This window comes from Gallinula chloropus (assembly GCF_964237585.1).
Source record: "Gallinula chloropus genome assembly, chromosome: 11".
In the NCBI taxonomy this organism is placed as follows: domain Eukaryota; kingdom Metazoa; phylum Chordata; class Aves; order Gruiformes; family Rallidae; genus Gallinula; species Gallinula chloropus.
The window spans coordinates 9,928,279-9,942,894 of NC_140096.1; the positions used below are offsets into that span (position 1 = coordinate 9,928,279).

General features: G+C 50.7%; 1 protein-coding gene across 1 annotated transcript in view; it reads left to right on the top strand.

Moving 5' to 3' along the window:
* The window catches only part of EDA (ectodysplasin A), a gene marked incomplete at its 5' end in the record, with an annotated part of 76,989 nt that overhangs the window by 41,412 nt on the left and 20,961 nt on the right, over positions 1-14,616 (top strand). Inside the window, one exon of the mRNA XM_084269210.1 lies at positions 4,466-4,571. Coding sequence (XP_084125336.1) covers positions 4,466-4,571 — 106 coding nt within the window. The remainder of the gene's footprint in view (positions 1-4,465; positions 4,572-14,616) is intronic.

Genomic DNA, 14,616 nt, shown 5'->3' on the forward strand with positions numbered 1-14,616 from the left:
TGGGAGGAAAGGCTGAGTGAGCTGGGACTGTTCAGCCATGAAAAGAAGGCGGCTAAGAGGGGATCTTATTAATGTTTATAAATATCTCAAGTGTGGGACACAGGGGGACATGGCCAAACTCTTCTCAGTGTCTGTGGGGACAGGACAAGGGGCGATGGCCTCAAGTTGGAGCACAGGGAATTCCACACCAATCTGGGGAAGAACTTCTTCCTGGTGAGGAAGCCCTGGGACAGGCTGCCCAGGGGGTGTGGAGTCTCCTTCTCTGGAGAGATTCCAGCCCCGTCTGGACGCCGACCTGTGTGCCCTGTCCTAGGGACCCTGCTTTGGCAGGGGGTTGGACCGATGGTCTCTGAAGGTCCCTCCCAACCCCTGTGATTCTGTGAATTAGTTTTAGTCCTCCCCAAGGGCTGGGCGCTGCAGGTGGGGTGCTCCAGCAAAGCCTTGCCATGCGCCAGCTGCCTTGCCTGGTGGAGGGGGCTCAGTTGGCACAGGTCTGTTTGCACAGCACCCAGATTCCTCATCCTTCTCCGCCAGCTCCCGCATCTCATCTCCTGGACACTCGCACCTCCGAGTCAGGAGTTGCTGCTCAGGGGTGCTGGAGCTTGGCTGGCAGACGCCTGTTTGAGCCCTGTGAGTGGGTTTGCTCCGTGTTTTCCAAAAAAAAAAGATGCAACGATGCTTATGCAGAATGTTTCTGGGTGGTTTTAAAATGCTGGGAAGCATTCAGCCATGGGAATGGCCCCACTGGCTCAACCAGGACACCTGCCCACCCCACGGCTTTGCTCCCCATGGAGCAGGGGAGCCTGCAGAAGCATCCTTGCTGTTCAGCGTGTTGCTCAGCCATGTGAGGCTTTGCCTCCAGTGACCTCCATGTCCAGCCAGCAGCACTTCCCTGAAGGTTGTTTCTCCCTTTGCCTCTGTCTGCGTGGCTGCATCGTGTTTTGCTGGGTGGGTGGCACACAGCTGCTCTTTCTGCTCTGCAGATCTCTCCCTCGCTGCGGCCACGCCAAACAACAGGGAGATGATGAGTTTAATTTGAGGCACAACAACGTGCACCCTTAGGTCCAGACCAAAAAGCTGCAGGGTCCCAGAGCTGTGAGTGGATGTATTAATCACAGCTCAGAGGGTGGGGAATGGAAAAAGCATCGCTTGCTCTTCCAGCTGGTGCAGCTGTACCAGCTGCCAGCTCCCAGCCGGACAGCACAGCCCTTCACGGGCTGACCCTGCGGCCGAGCATCCCCCGACCTCCTGCAGCTGCGGCCCCTGGAACAACAGACCCCTTGAGTCATCAGACAGAGACTCTGCCTTCATCGGCGTGGGGGAGCTCGCAGCTGAGCGGGGCGTTGCTGGGGTGGCTGCGCTCCGGAGAGTGCCTTGGCCGTCCTTTGCCCTGCCCTGGAGCTCCACAGGGTGATCCCGGGCAGCTCCCTCCATCCAGAGGTGGACCTCCTGGAACCCCTCTGTGCTGCTCAACGTAGCTGAAATGCCATTACTTGCGTAATTAAAAGTTAATAGTCCCCAGGACAAGCTCCTCTCTGTCTTTCTGCTCGCACCAGTTGTGCCCATCACCAGGCTAAGCGTGGAGCACTGGTGTACATCTTCTTCAGGGCAGCTTGGATCTCAAAGCCGATAGTACCTGTAGCTGGTGTGGTTGTGGTTACCACAACAAACACTTTTTATTGGGGTTTTTGTTTGTTTTTTTAAAGTAAAAGGCATGTTTCAATCATTCACCCTCCCTGTCATTTCTCTTTCTGATTGAAAGGCAAATGTTAATGAGTCTGTTACTTGTAGCTGATGTTTAATGTCATTGTGACTGGGCAGTGATAAGCGGGATACGAGAGTAAAACCTGGGTGAGGACAGAGTAGTGGAGTTGGGGTGGTTCAGCCTGGAGAAGAGGAGGCTCTGGGGAGAGCTTTCTGTGTATAATGGGCTTATAGGAAAGATAGAGGCAGCTCTTGTGGCATCTGTGGTGGGAAGAGGAGAAAGAGGAGGGTCTGGGTGGGTGATGATGGGGGCACCCAGCCCCTCTCTGGGCAGCCTGTTCCAGCCCTCACCAGTCTCTCTGGAAAGAACTTCACCCAATATCTCATCTAACCCTTCCCTCCTCCAGCTTCACTCCATCCCCCTTGTCCTGCCAGTCTCTGCCCTTTAACAAGCTGATTCCCCTCCTATTTCTCTGCTCCCTTCAGGGGCAGGAAGGCTGCAATGAGGTCCCCCCACAGCCTTCTCTTCTCCAGGTTGAACCAGCCCAGCTCCCTCAGCCTCTCTCTGTAGGGGAGGTGCTCCAGCCCTCTGAGCATCTTCATGATGCTCTCCTCCCAGTTACTCCAAGCCTGCTCTCAGTTCTGGCTCCCTGAGGGTAGGTGGCAGGTGAGGATCCTGCTTACATCTGGCAGGAAAAAACACCATCCAGTGTATTTATCACCAATTTCTGGGTCGGCCCCCGAGATGTGGAGAAGGAGCCGGTGTGGGCTGAGCTTCATGTTGTACTGCAGCTCTCAGACTCATGGGTGTCCTGTTAGGACTGTGTTTCGAAGAGCAGGGAAAGGAAACCTCTTTGTGTTGATGCAGTTTGGGTCATGCCATTAAGACAGAAACCTTCTCAAGATGAAAAAGGGTCAGTTTTAGGCTCAGTGCTGGGAGCAGCTCGTGTGTTGCTTGGCCGAGGGTGATGTGGGGCGGGAAGTTGAGCATCCCAATGGGCTGGTTCCCTACCACTTCCTTTAGGGCTTGTGTTCAGTCCTGGTCTGTAAAGCTGGAGTGAGAGCACCAAGTAATAACAGTATGATGATGTCACTGACAGTTTAGTCTGAATTAAACCACAATTTGTTTCTTTCAATTAGTTTTACACCATTTGCACTTGGTTTCCCAAATCCCTGTTCCCAGGGCGGTGTTGGGGCTTGCTGGAGCAAAAAGCAAGATGTGAGTGGAAAATCCAGTGGCTGCTGATTTGGGAGCGGGGATGGGATGCTCTCACACTGGAAGAAGAGTGTGGGTTGGGAAATGACTTGGGAATAGGTGTCTATAGCCAGAGAGGTGCACCCCCCTGCACCTCAAGGGGTTGGAAAGTAAAGGAGAGAGCCCTGAGACATATCAAAGGCAGAGGGACCTTTAACGATCATTACTTTGGATAGCAACTTTTATGGCCTGTAGCTTAATAGCCGCTGTTCTACCTAATTCAGGGAAGGGGTTGATTCTTCTCTGCTATCACAAAGATGCTTTTGATGTCTCAGGTTTTGTTCTCAGAACAATAACACCCTTGATAACCTTTGGTGCTGCTTTTTTGGAGCCTCTCCACTCTTTCCCTAGGCTGTGCTTGGCTTGTGGGTGTATTTATGGCTTAAGTAACTGCACTGGGCTTTCTGCAGCGTGAAGGAAACCTCACAGCATCGCTGGGTGGAGGGTGCAGCACAACAAGGTGTTTGGTTCCCAGTTCATCTTCTGTGAAATGCTGTGTTTTAGGAGGTGGGAACAGCTGGGGGCAGCACTGCTGGTGGTGCAGCTGGGAGGACTGGTGAGGTTTTGGAAGCGGAATTCCAGTGTCTGGGTAGGGATGTAGATTTAATAACTGCTGAGGAGTTTTTAATGCTGTGACTGTTTTCCCAGGAATAGGAGGTCACTGCAGAGTGGGTTTTTTGCCTCTTGGCACAACTCATGCTGTAAAAGTCGTCCTTGCTCTAGGTTGAAAGTGTTAATTTCTGTGGTAGGCTGGATGGGGTTTACAGGTCCCTGAAGACCTTTGAATCTCGGTGCCTAATGAGCCTCGCAGAAGAGAGGAAAAAACTTACTGGCAGTGAGTAATGCTGATGAAAGAGCTCCAGTGTTGAGCAAGTTGTGCAGAGAATAGTTAGAAATGATCACATCGGCATTTGGGGCGTTTGGTTATTTCCAACTATAGATCTCTGCTGATGCTGCCCACATCCCTGTCCCTGCAGCACCCTGCGGAGCAGGGAGGTGCTTCTCCCTGCCAAAATGCTTCAGGTTGAGTTTTCCCAAGTCCTAGAAGGCTTCCCCATCCCTAGGGGTGTTCAAGGCCATGTTGGATGGGGCCCTGGGCAACCTTGTGTAGCTCCAGGCCTGGAGGTCGGTGGCCCTGTCTGTGGCAGGGGGGTTGGAGTTCTGTGGTCCTTGGGGTCCCTCCAAACCCAGACCAGTCTGGGATTCTATGACACAGCTCCTTGCACATCTCCATGGGATGGGGGATGGGATGGGATGGGGGATGGGATGGGATGGGATGGGATGGGATGGGATGGGATGGGATGGGATGGGATGGGATGGGATGGGATGGGATGGGATGGGATGGGATGGGATGGGATGGGCATCCATGAGCAGCTGTCTCGCATCTCCCCTTGGCTCCGCTGAGTATCCCCAATGGAAAAGATTCAGTGTTCGGGCTCCCATCTCTCTGCTTGGCTAAGCCACCTTTGCCAAAGATGCTTAAACTTGTCCTCCTCTTCCTTCCAGCTGGCCTTGCTGAACTTCTTCCACCCTGAAGAGAAGCTGCACGTCGGAGAAGAAGGGAGACGCGTCCGTCGAAACAAGAGGAGTAAAGGCAGCGAAGGGCCAGAGGGTGAGTCCTGCTTCAGGCAGGTGGGAGAGGCATGGGGTTTGCAGGTCATGGTTATGGTCACAGTACAGAACTCTGATGCAGAGGGGAAAAAAATTCCATCAGTGGTTTTTAATAGTTTCTGTCTGGTTTTGATTGCCTTCCAGGTGAGGAATTCTGATTTCTGCAATTGTAGGTATAGGGATTCTGTGCAGGTTAATGCTGCTTAGTGATTTCATCCTTGATTCTTCCTCTCTGTGCTCTTTTAAGGCTGTAAGTTCTGCTTATGTGCCTCTGGTGTTGTTCCGTGCTCCTGTCCCTGTGTAAAATCATCAGTAGCTATGTGTAGTCTAACAGAGCTTGAGGATCTGCATCACAAAAGGGTGCCTGGGCTCTCAGGGGGGCTCAAAGCCTGCGGGAAGGGGAGTCAGGGTGGTACAGAGAGAGTGGGGGGTTACAAACATAAATCACAGTGACGTAGCTGTGATCTGATGAACACAAAAGGAGTATGTGTGGTACAAACAGCGCCACTCCCCTTTGCCATCAACTGTCCCATGGTGAGAACATCATCTTCCATGCGTCCACTCGGACAGCAAAGCCCGTCTCTTGTATCAGTCTCTTTGTTTCAGACCTTCTCCTTGGTTTTGGACGTGGTGCCTGACAACATTCCAGCCCTGTGGGAATGGTCCCACCACCCAGTCTGTGATGGGATGGGTCCATGATGGGATGGGCCATACAGTGATGCAGTGTTCCTGCACCTTGTGCAAGTGCTGAATGTTACGGGGTGGCACCATCTGATGGGGTGTTTTCTTTTTGACCTTTTATCTGGGAGATGGAGACTGTTCCTGGTGGCTGCGAGTCCATGGAGTGTGGTGGTGGGAGCAGGTGCTGGGCTCTGCAGCGTTGGGTATGGCTTTGCAGGGTGAGGGACCCCAGTGGGCTGCTTCTGGGTAAGGTCTGGGAAGTAAAACCAGACTGAGAGAAAGCCTTCTGCCATGGAGGCAGGGAAAGGACAGCCTCACAGCCCTGCCCCATGTGTGAGCTCAGTCTGCAAGACAGGGGCATAGCAAACGAGGACTCTGGGAGCAGCAGGACACAAGGAGCCCATCCCTTGAGCAGGTGATGGAGAGCAGCCCCTTAGACACGGCAGTGATTCCCAGGGGCTGCCCAGGAGTGGTGTACCCAGCCACTGGCTCTTCACACGAGGGGTGTCCTCCAGCACCCCAGGATGTCTGAAGGGTGCTTCAAAATGGAATATGAACCCTGCCAAAATTATATTTCATGCTTGAGGTCAAGTGATGACATGACCGAAATCCTTCGGTAGAGCAAGACGTGAGGTAAGCACTGCAGCATCTCTGCTCCACCAGCACCACCCTCAATGCTTGCTGAGAACTGAAGTAATGAATGCCAAACTAATTAAAGGGGACTTCACCGTCAGTCCCTTCACCCAGCTGGAATCCTGCCTGTGTCAGCATGAGGAATTTGATTTCCAACACTGTCATCCCAGAGTTGTCCATCCGCAGAGGACTGCCTCCTGTGTCAGGCTCCCTGGAGAGCTCTGGCATTTCTCCGCTGCAGGAAAGCACAGCTCTGGTTTTATACAGAGAGAAGGAGACTGGGTGCCAGGGAAAGAAATGCTGAAGCAGTGATCTGTGTGAACCCCAAGTCCTGACTGTTCTAAACCTCTGTTGGGAGTTTTCCTCCCCAGTTCCCCAAGTTTCCCATCTCCCCTGCAGCCTTTGCCATTTCACAGTGGAAAAGCATTTCCCTGTGGCTCTGCTCCAAGAAAGAGCTTCGTGAAACTCCCCGGATTCCTCCTCCCCGAGATGCTGACAAGTATGATGCATTTGGTACAGCCTCCCTGAGTGATTCCAGCTCAACGTGGCCCATCATCTTCAGAGCCGGTGTCGCTCTGACGCTCAGATGCCTCGAGCAGCATCCAACTCCTTTTCCCCCGACTCCTTGAAATCCATCCCAGCGCCTTCGCACGTCGCTCGTGTAAGTAGCGAGTTCTCCACTGTCCACAAGCGGTGTGAGCAGAGAGCTGCAGGCAGATGTTCAGAGGAGCTGGGCTGCCTGAGCGCTGCCTTGCTGTTGCCAGATGTGCCGAGCATCACTGCGCGGTCAGAACCAGATGCTGGAAGTCATCACGGGCTAACGAGGGCTTTTCTCATCATCCTCGTGCCCGGGTGGAATCTCATCGTGGTTTTATAACACACGCTCCTTGCCCAGACTTCCCTTATGTCCTCTGAGCATGTCAGAGTCAAGTCACTTGGGTTTTTTTCCCTAAATTAGGTGGTCTGACCCCATAAGGGGATAAATTGCCAGAGCAATGGGTCATTTTCCTCCTGTGTGTTAAGAAGGAGTCGCTCTGAGTTTGGGCATCCTGGTTTTATTTGGTGGCACAGCTGGCAGGGGGGGGACTGGCCTTGTGGCAACTGTAATGCCAATGAACAACCAGAACAGCTTGCTCGTGCCCCTTGGTTTAGGCCTGCATGAAGGAATCTTGCTGTTTTTAGAGAAGGGCAACGAGTCATTAAAAAATAAATAAGGAAAATCATGTCACAGCATCGACAACACCGTTCTCTGCCTGAGTTATACAAAGGGAAAGTTGATCGAATCTTTGATCTCCAAAGAGCCTCCAGAAGATAAAAGTGGTTGAACTATAAATTCCCAGGAGGAAGAAGATGTGCTTTCCACTTGAGGCCTCGCTAATATTTGTCTGGAATTAATTTGATGAACTTTCAAGTCCTTTCACACATGCGGTGCAAGACCAAAGGGATCCATCCCAGTGTGGAAGCCGTGGTTGGAGAACGGCTGCTCAGTCCCCGCACGGCTCTTTGAGTCCTGTGCATCCCAGTACCAACTACATGACAGCTTCAGTGATTTATAAACACCAAACTGGGGGGTTCTCCTGAAAGCTGGGGTTTTTTTTGTTAGGAAAACTTGCTTTCAAGCTTTCTGCTGTGGAAAAGGTGGTTTTGAGCCAGGTCAGTGCTGGTCCCATGGGGCAGGAGGGGGATGATGCTCAGAACCTCAGGGATCCAACGCAGAAAAACCTCTAGAAAAATTGGGGTTGGGCTGCTGGTTGGATCCTGTCACCTCCAAATGTGACTCTGGCATTTCAGGGGCTCCTCCAGTCCTGCTGCACAGTGCTTCATTTTTGCTCCACCACAGGCAGCCGGGGGGATGACGGGAGCCCAGTGATGCTGGTCCCAGTCCTCAGGGGCACTCACCAGCTTTCTGTCCGTGCCACCAAAACCAGCTTTGGCACAACTTTAAAATCTCACTCATTTTTTTCCCCCTGCTTCTCAAGGACTGGGATTATTCCCTTTACAGCTCCATTTCCCAGTGCTGCTCATGCTCAGTGTTACCAACTCCACCTGTCCCTTAATTTGTTTTACTTCCCTAAACTTGACCCTCCTCAATGTCTCTTACTCTATTTATTTTCCTATTCCCCCCTCCTTCCTTTTTTCCTTGGTGTATTTATGCTGCTGTGGAACCGCTGTTGCTCCCAGATTAACAAACCGTTTTGGGAGCTGGTAATTAGCAACAGTTGTTCTAAAAAGGAACCATCCAGAATGTTAAATTAGTCCACTTTTTAAATAAACTGTGTATGAAATGTTAGATCTCTATTCCCAGAGCCCCAGTAAAAACGCTGCTGGCTCTTTGCTAACGCAGCCACAATATGGGAGTAGCGTGGTTGTAAGCACAGAGACAATTCCATGCGCTCGGGGTTGTAAATAATGAGGGAGCATTTACAAAGCAGATGTCAATAGGAGCCTTTAAAAAACATGGTTTAAAAAAAAACAAGAAGGAGAAAAAAAACCCCAAACCCAAGTTTCTTTTTCTCCTACTTTCATCTCTGTTCTCAGTTAGATCCCTGCCGTGCTGCTTTCCTGGTTGATTGGGTTTTTGCTCTTTGGTTTGGGGTTTTGTTGGGGTTTTTGGGTTGTTGGGTTGGGGTTTTTTTTTTTCCTCCCTCTCTGGATTTTTTTCATATTGAGCTTGGTGAGAAACACAAGCGATTGTTATCCGTGCTTTGATTCGGAGCATGGCAGCTGGGAAGAGGCTGAGCAGATGGCTGTCCTTAAGCTGACAACAGTTCGGTTCCTACTACTTTGGCAGTCCTTCCTGCTGAGGAAAGTCCTTGATGAGGACTCGTGGGTGTCAGCGTGGAGAAAGGAACGTGTGGTTCTGGGCGAGCAGGAGCTCACCTCAATCCTCACTTCCACCCTGGAGCTTTGGAAGCAGTGCCCCAGCTGCTTGGGGCTGGTGGTTCCCCTGGTTGTATTGGCGTGGTGGCTCTGGGGTAGGTTTATGATGGTTTAGTGGGTAGCTGGTGCTGGTGGGTGCCTAGCTGGGGCTGCCTGGTGTCATCTGTTCCCCCAGGCAGACCCTGGTCCCAGAGGTGCTGCATCTCAGCCGGCCCCCTCCCAACCTGATGGTGTTGACAATGCTACAGGGCTTTTTTCTTCTTTTTCCTTATTTTTCTTTTTTATCTTTTTTCTATTTTTTTATTTTTTTCTCTTTTATTTCTCTTTGCTTGTTTCTTCTTCTCTCCTCTCCTTTTTCCTCTCTCCTCTCCTTTCTCCTCTCTCCTCTCCTTTCTCCTCTCTCCTCTCCTTTCTCCTCTCTCCTCTCCTTTCTCCTCTCTCCTCTCCTTTCTCCTCTCTCCTCTCCTTTCTTCCCTCTCCTCTCCTTTCTCCTCTCTCCTCTCCTTTCTCCCCTCTCCTCCCTTTTCTTTTCTTCGCCCCCCCCTTCTTTTTTTCCTTTTTCTTTTTTTAATACCCCACTCACAATAGCGACTCTTCCTGCCGGTTTCCTCTCCTCTGGAAGGGGCAGGTTCGTCCCTCTGCCTTCAGAACAATCGGTGCCTTTGTGTCGGCCGGGTGCAATTCCCCAAAGCCCAGGCAGTTCCAGAAACGCAGCTGTATGAGGGGCGGCAGAGCCTTATTGTGCTCCGCAGCCATGGTGATGAGGGCTCAGTAAATACAGACCATTTCCTGGATACTGGAGCGCAGGTGACAGTCCCAAAAGAAAGGCTCACCACAGAGTGCTTGCACTTTGCTGGTTGCCCTTCAGAATTTCTCCCTCACTCCCCCCAAAATGGGAGAAGGGAAGAATTAAGATGGTTGTTGAATCTTCACGGACAGTCTCCATCCCTTTCCTGTGATGTCCCTGTCAGTGCTTGTTATTGCTGTGGTAGAGTGCAGCTCATGATGAGATCCTTACCTGCTCATGAGGAGGAGATCCTCACCTGCTCATGATGGTCAGATCCTTACCTGCTTGTTATACCCACAGTTATTATAGTGAGTCCAGCTATTATTTCTTTTAAGTTTTGTACCCCAGGTGCTTTTCAGCCACAAAGTTTGAGTGATAAATATGTCAGTAGGTTATTTCAGACCACGGTCTTGTGTCTGTGCTCCTTTCTAACCAACGTGTCCCCTCAGATGGATCTGGAGAAATGAAACGACTGGTTAAAATGCCAGGGCACCATTTAGGTCGTGGTTTCAGCTCTAGTGCAGCAGTGGTAGGTGGTAGGTTTCAGGAAAAGGTGGAAGCAAAGGTGAAGATGATATTAAAGGGGATCTTGCTTTAGGTGCAGCTTTTAAGAGAATACATCTTTAGACAGCTGAAACTTTTTTCAACTTATCGGTGGTTCAAACTACTCTGAATCCTTTTTTACTTTCAATACTAAAATGACTCAGAGGTCAGATTTGCTGCAGTGTCTGTTAGCAATCTGTGCTGAACCCTGTCTTGGGAAGCTGAAGGCAGCTGTTTGTGGTCCAGCAGTGTGGTATGGGAGGCACCTGAGCAGGATAGAATTCAAGGGAAACTCCACATAGCCTTGGGAAAAGAGGTATTAACATCTAGGTTTAAGCCAGTTTGTTATTTCAGCTTAAAGATTGTGTTCTGTACCTGGAAAGCACGTGATGCTGAAAGCTGGAGTGCTGAGGTTCCTCCCTGCAGTACGTTTTGAGGGGGGTGGTGTCTTCATGAGGATGTGGAGCGTTGGCCAGGAAGAAGGAACCAGGGTCTGAAAAGTGATGGAGTCCAGAATTCATCAAACCCTGGTATGTTTTGGGATTGGACCCGATGATCTCTTGAGGTCCCTTCCAGCCCCCACAATTCTGTGATTCTATGTTGCAGTCCGAGTTGGATGTTAAATCTTAAAACCAATTAACTTGCTGGGGGAGGTATGACCTTAATTGTGTGGTGGCTGTGATGAGAAACTGCTCCAGGTCACAGGGTTGACAGTGTCCCAACCCATACACAACATCCATTTGTCTCCTGTCTGCGTCACCAGCCCTTCCAGTTGTGATCTGGATTGTTCCAAAAGAAACCCTACATCATTATTCTTAATATCTATAACTCCATGATGAGGTGCTGTTGGTTTGCTCCATCCATAGAGCCGCTTTGATGTGTGTGTTCATCCTTCCCTGGTACCTCCCACTGGGTTCAGATAAGGCACTGGGCTGACACTGGGAGGTTGGGAGATTCTGAGGACCTTTGGAAGGCCTCTAGGAGTAATTCTCCGGTCAGAGCCTCCCCTGGGTTGCATTTTCAGATACTTGTGCAGATTCCACTTCTGGGTGGATTTCAGAGTTGTCCTGAAGGATCCTCAGCCCGTAGGCTACGGTGTGTTCTTCAGCAGGCTTTGCTGGAACTTGAACTGAACTTTTAAGGGGGGTTTTGGGCTTGTTTTGTTGTGGTTTGGTTTTTTTTACAACTGCATGTTAAGCAGCAGCGACTGGTGATTCCCTACAAATTCCACTCAGGCTTTTCGTGACACCCTCGGGTCAAATACTGAAGTTCAGGAATCTCCGATAGTTTCTTCTGTTACAAAATCGAGGCCAGGACTAATGAGAGGAGAACAGATGTTCCAGCCAGGCAGGAATGTGATTGCATCTGAGCTGTGCATGTGCCTGAGCCAGGGATGCCACGCCACACGCGCTGGACACACTGAACACGGCTGGCAGCGGGTGGCTCCTTTCCCACAGGAAGAGAGGCTCTTCAGTCTGTCCTACTGAAGCATTTGCAGCTCAGCTGTGATTTCTGTGAATAAACCGTCTCTCTGGCCACATCACAGAATCCCAGACTGGTCTGGGTTGGAAGGGACCCCAAGGATCACAGAGCTCCAACCCCCTGCCACAGGCAGGGACACCAACCTCCAGGCCTGGAGCTACACAAGGTTGCCCAGGGCCCCATCCAACCTGGCCTTGAACACCCCCAGGGATGGGGCACCCACCCCCTCTCTGGTCAGCCTGTTCCAGTCCCTCACCTCTCTCTCTGTAAAGAACTTCCCCCCAATATCTCATCTAACCCTTCACTCCATCCCCCTTGTCCTGCCAGTGTCTACCCTTTTAAAAAGTTGATTCCCCTCCTGTTTCTTTGCTCCCTTCAGATACTGGAAGGCTGCAATGCAGGCAGGCATGAGGTCACTTAGCACGTGCTCCCCTGCAGCCTGCCCGGTTGCCCATCAGCTCTAATGTGGAAGCTGAGGCCCTGGTGCTGAGCTGGAGCCACGCGCGCCCTTCCAAATGACCCGGCCTGGCAGTTCAGGCTCAGCACCCCGCTGCAGTGGTTGTTTTGCCTTGTGTGGATCTCAGCTGAATAAGCTTTATTTTGCTGTCCGTCGGGGCCAGGGTGGGACTGAATAGCCAAACCCAGGGCTGCTGTGCTGGTGATGGGAACTGTGAAGTTGTCTTCAGTTGTGGCCTGTCTGGGCGCTCGTTAAAAGCCTCGCTTGGTTGTAGTAGGCCAGATCCATTAGCCATATGGAAACTAGTGCGGCACAAAGCCCAAGCATACTGCCACCAGGAAGCTCTTCGGGGGGGAGAAGCTGTGAATAAGGCCTGGCCCTGGCGTGTTTTCATTAGGGCTTTGTTGGCCGTGATGTATGGCGACATTGTTGGATCCGTAACTGACCCTCGTTAGCACGAGCGGGATTTGAAGTTCCCTTAATCTGTTTGAAATGCTGTGGATGGATCAAGTCGGGAGTTGGCTGAGCTGGGCAGCACTTTGCTGTGGTGTGCCTGCTGTGGGGACCTGGCTTTGGCTTCCCAAGGTGTGGTAGTGTCTCCTTTGGGGTTTATGCAGGCCCCTCTCCGGATTCCCATAAATACAGGTGCACCCATATGCACAGAAATCCATCTGAATCTCGAGCTGGGTAATTAAACCGCCAGATTACAGGCAGCGCTGCAGAGGTTTCTGATCCAATGAGGCAGAGTTGCATATGGGATGAAGAAAAGGATCTCAAGTTGTGCAGGGATGAGAGAGTCACAGAGATTTCCTCCCACCTGCCCACGATTCCTTATGGATAACCAGTGGGGAAGAGCTCATTTAATAAAACATCCAGAGCCTGGGTTAAAACCTCGCTGCGGCGCCGCTTGGGAATCATTTCTACTGGAATTCATGACATATGTTAGTTGTTTATCTTAGTGGGATGTGACTTGAAATGTCAGAGTGTTTTGTGTTAGGCAACAACCGAATAAAACAAACAAAATAAAAACACAGCTGTAATACTACGCTTTAAATTGCTGGATTCAAATCTGTGGTATTGATAAAGTAAGCAAGAGGGTGCAGGGCGTATAGGAAATAAGCCCTGGGAGCCAAAAAAAAGCCTGGAGATACTTGAATTAGGAAGAATAATGTTGTTTGTCAGCCCTGCTGTAAAGGTCCAGTGTTTGGAATCCAACTGGAATGCCCAAAGGGAAACAAAAGGCACCTCACAGGCGTCTTCCGTGGCCGGGGAGAGCGTGGAAAAGGCAGCGCCAGGATGGCCGCAGGTTCTGGTGTGAACCCCGGGACGTGGCTGGGATTCATTATGTGGGAGCGGAGTTAAGAAGGGTGGAGATTTATGTTGGATGGGGTTTGGGTGTTTTGGGGAAGGCAGTGCAGTATTATTTTGCCAGCAACAGTGGCTCTGTAGTTAATTGGGAGCAGGGTTTTGTCTTCGTTCAGGAGCACATTTGCACTGTGGTGTGCTTGCACCTAGTCAGCACAGGCTGGATTTTTATTTTATTTTATTTTAATATTTTATTTTTATTTTATTTTTTCGTTATTTTATTTTACTTTATTTTACTTTTTAATTACATTTTCTTTCATTTTATTTCATTTTTCAAGCCTTGATGGTGTCAGTAGACTGTCCTGGTACCTGGCCACTGAGCTCAGAGTGGGTCTGGGTGAGGAGATAAATCAGCTGGTTGTTGTTTGTTGTATCAGGTGGTGGAAATCCCTGTTGCAGTGGGTGAGGGTGCGTTTGCTGTCCTCAGAGGAGTCAGCAGTGGTTTCCCACAGAGCTTTTCTCTGGCTGTTGGAGAAGCAGAGCTGAGGTCAGGGACCTCAGGAGGAGACTGGGTCCATCCCTCTTCCCCCAAAGCAGGACCAACAGCAGCAGAGGTGACAGACTTTCTCGTGGATGGTTGCTGTTCCAGCCTGGTTCTTCCATGACCCTGCACCTACATTGTTCTCTTGTCATAAAGCCCTTAGGAGGTATGTGGGGCTGGTGCATCTCTATGGGCTGGTGGGTTCTACAGGCTGGTGGGTCCCTTCAGGCAGCAGCTGATGGGCTATGAGTCACACCATCCTTTTTAAGGTGGAAAAGCAGTTGGATTCACCCTACTCTTCCCCCTCTCCAGCTGGAGCAGGGGCTGGGTGCTCAGCAAGGAGCCTTTATCTGGACCAGTGAAACAGGCTGCTGGCTGATGGTCCCTTAGGTCTGTCTCTCTCTCACACTTCAGTTGGACTTGATGATCTTAAAGGTCTTTTCCAACCCTGTGATCCTATGATTCAGTTCCAATCACCTTTAACTGTGGTAGCTAAGGATGTTTTTCTCCCCAGACCTATAATCATAATCTATGATTATAGATCAGTGTGAAGCCCGCCACAACCTTCTGTCGCTGTCATAGTGTCCAGTCTCTGCATATCTGTGTTTAACCATCCTCCTGTTCCTTATGAGCTTGACCCAGTTACTCCCTGATGTTGGCATTCCTTGTTTTTAATCACCAAACCAGGCAAAAACATCTTGGAGTGTTGGCAGGGAAGAACCAATGGCAGCGACCAG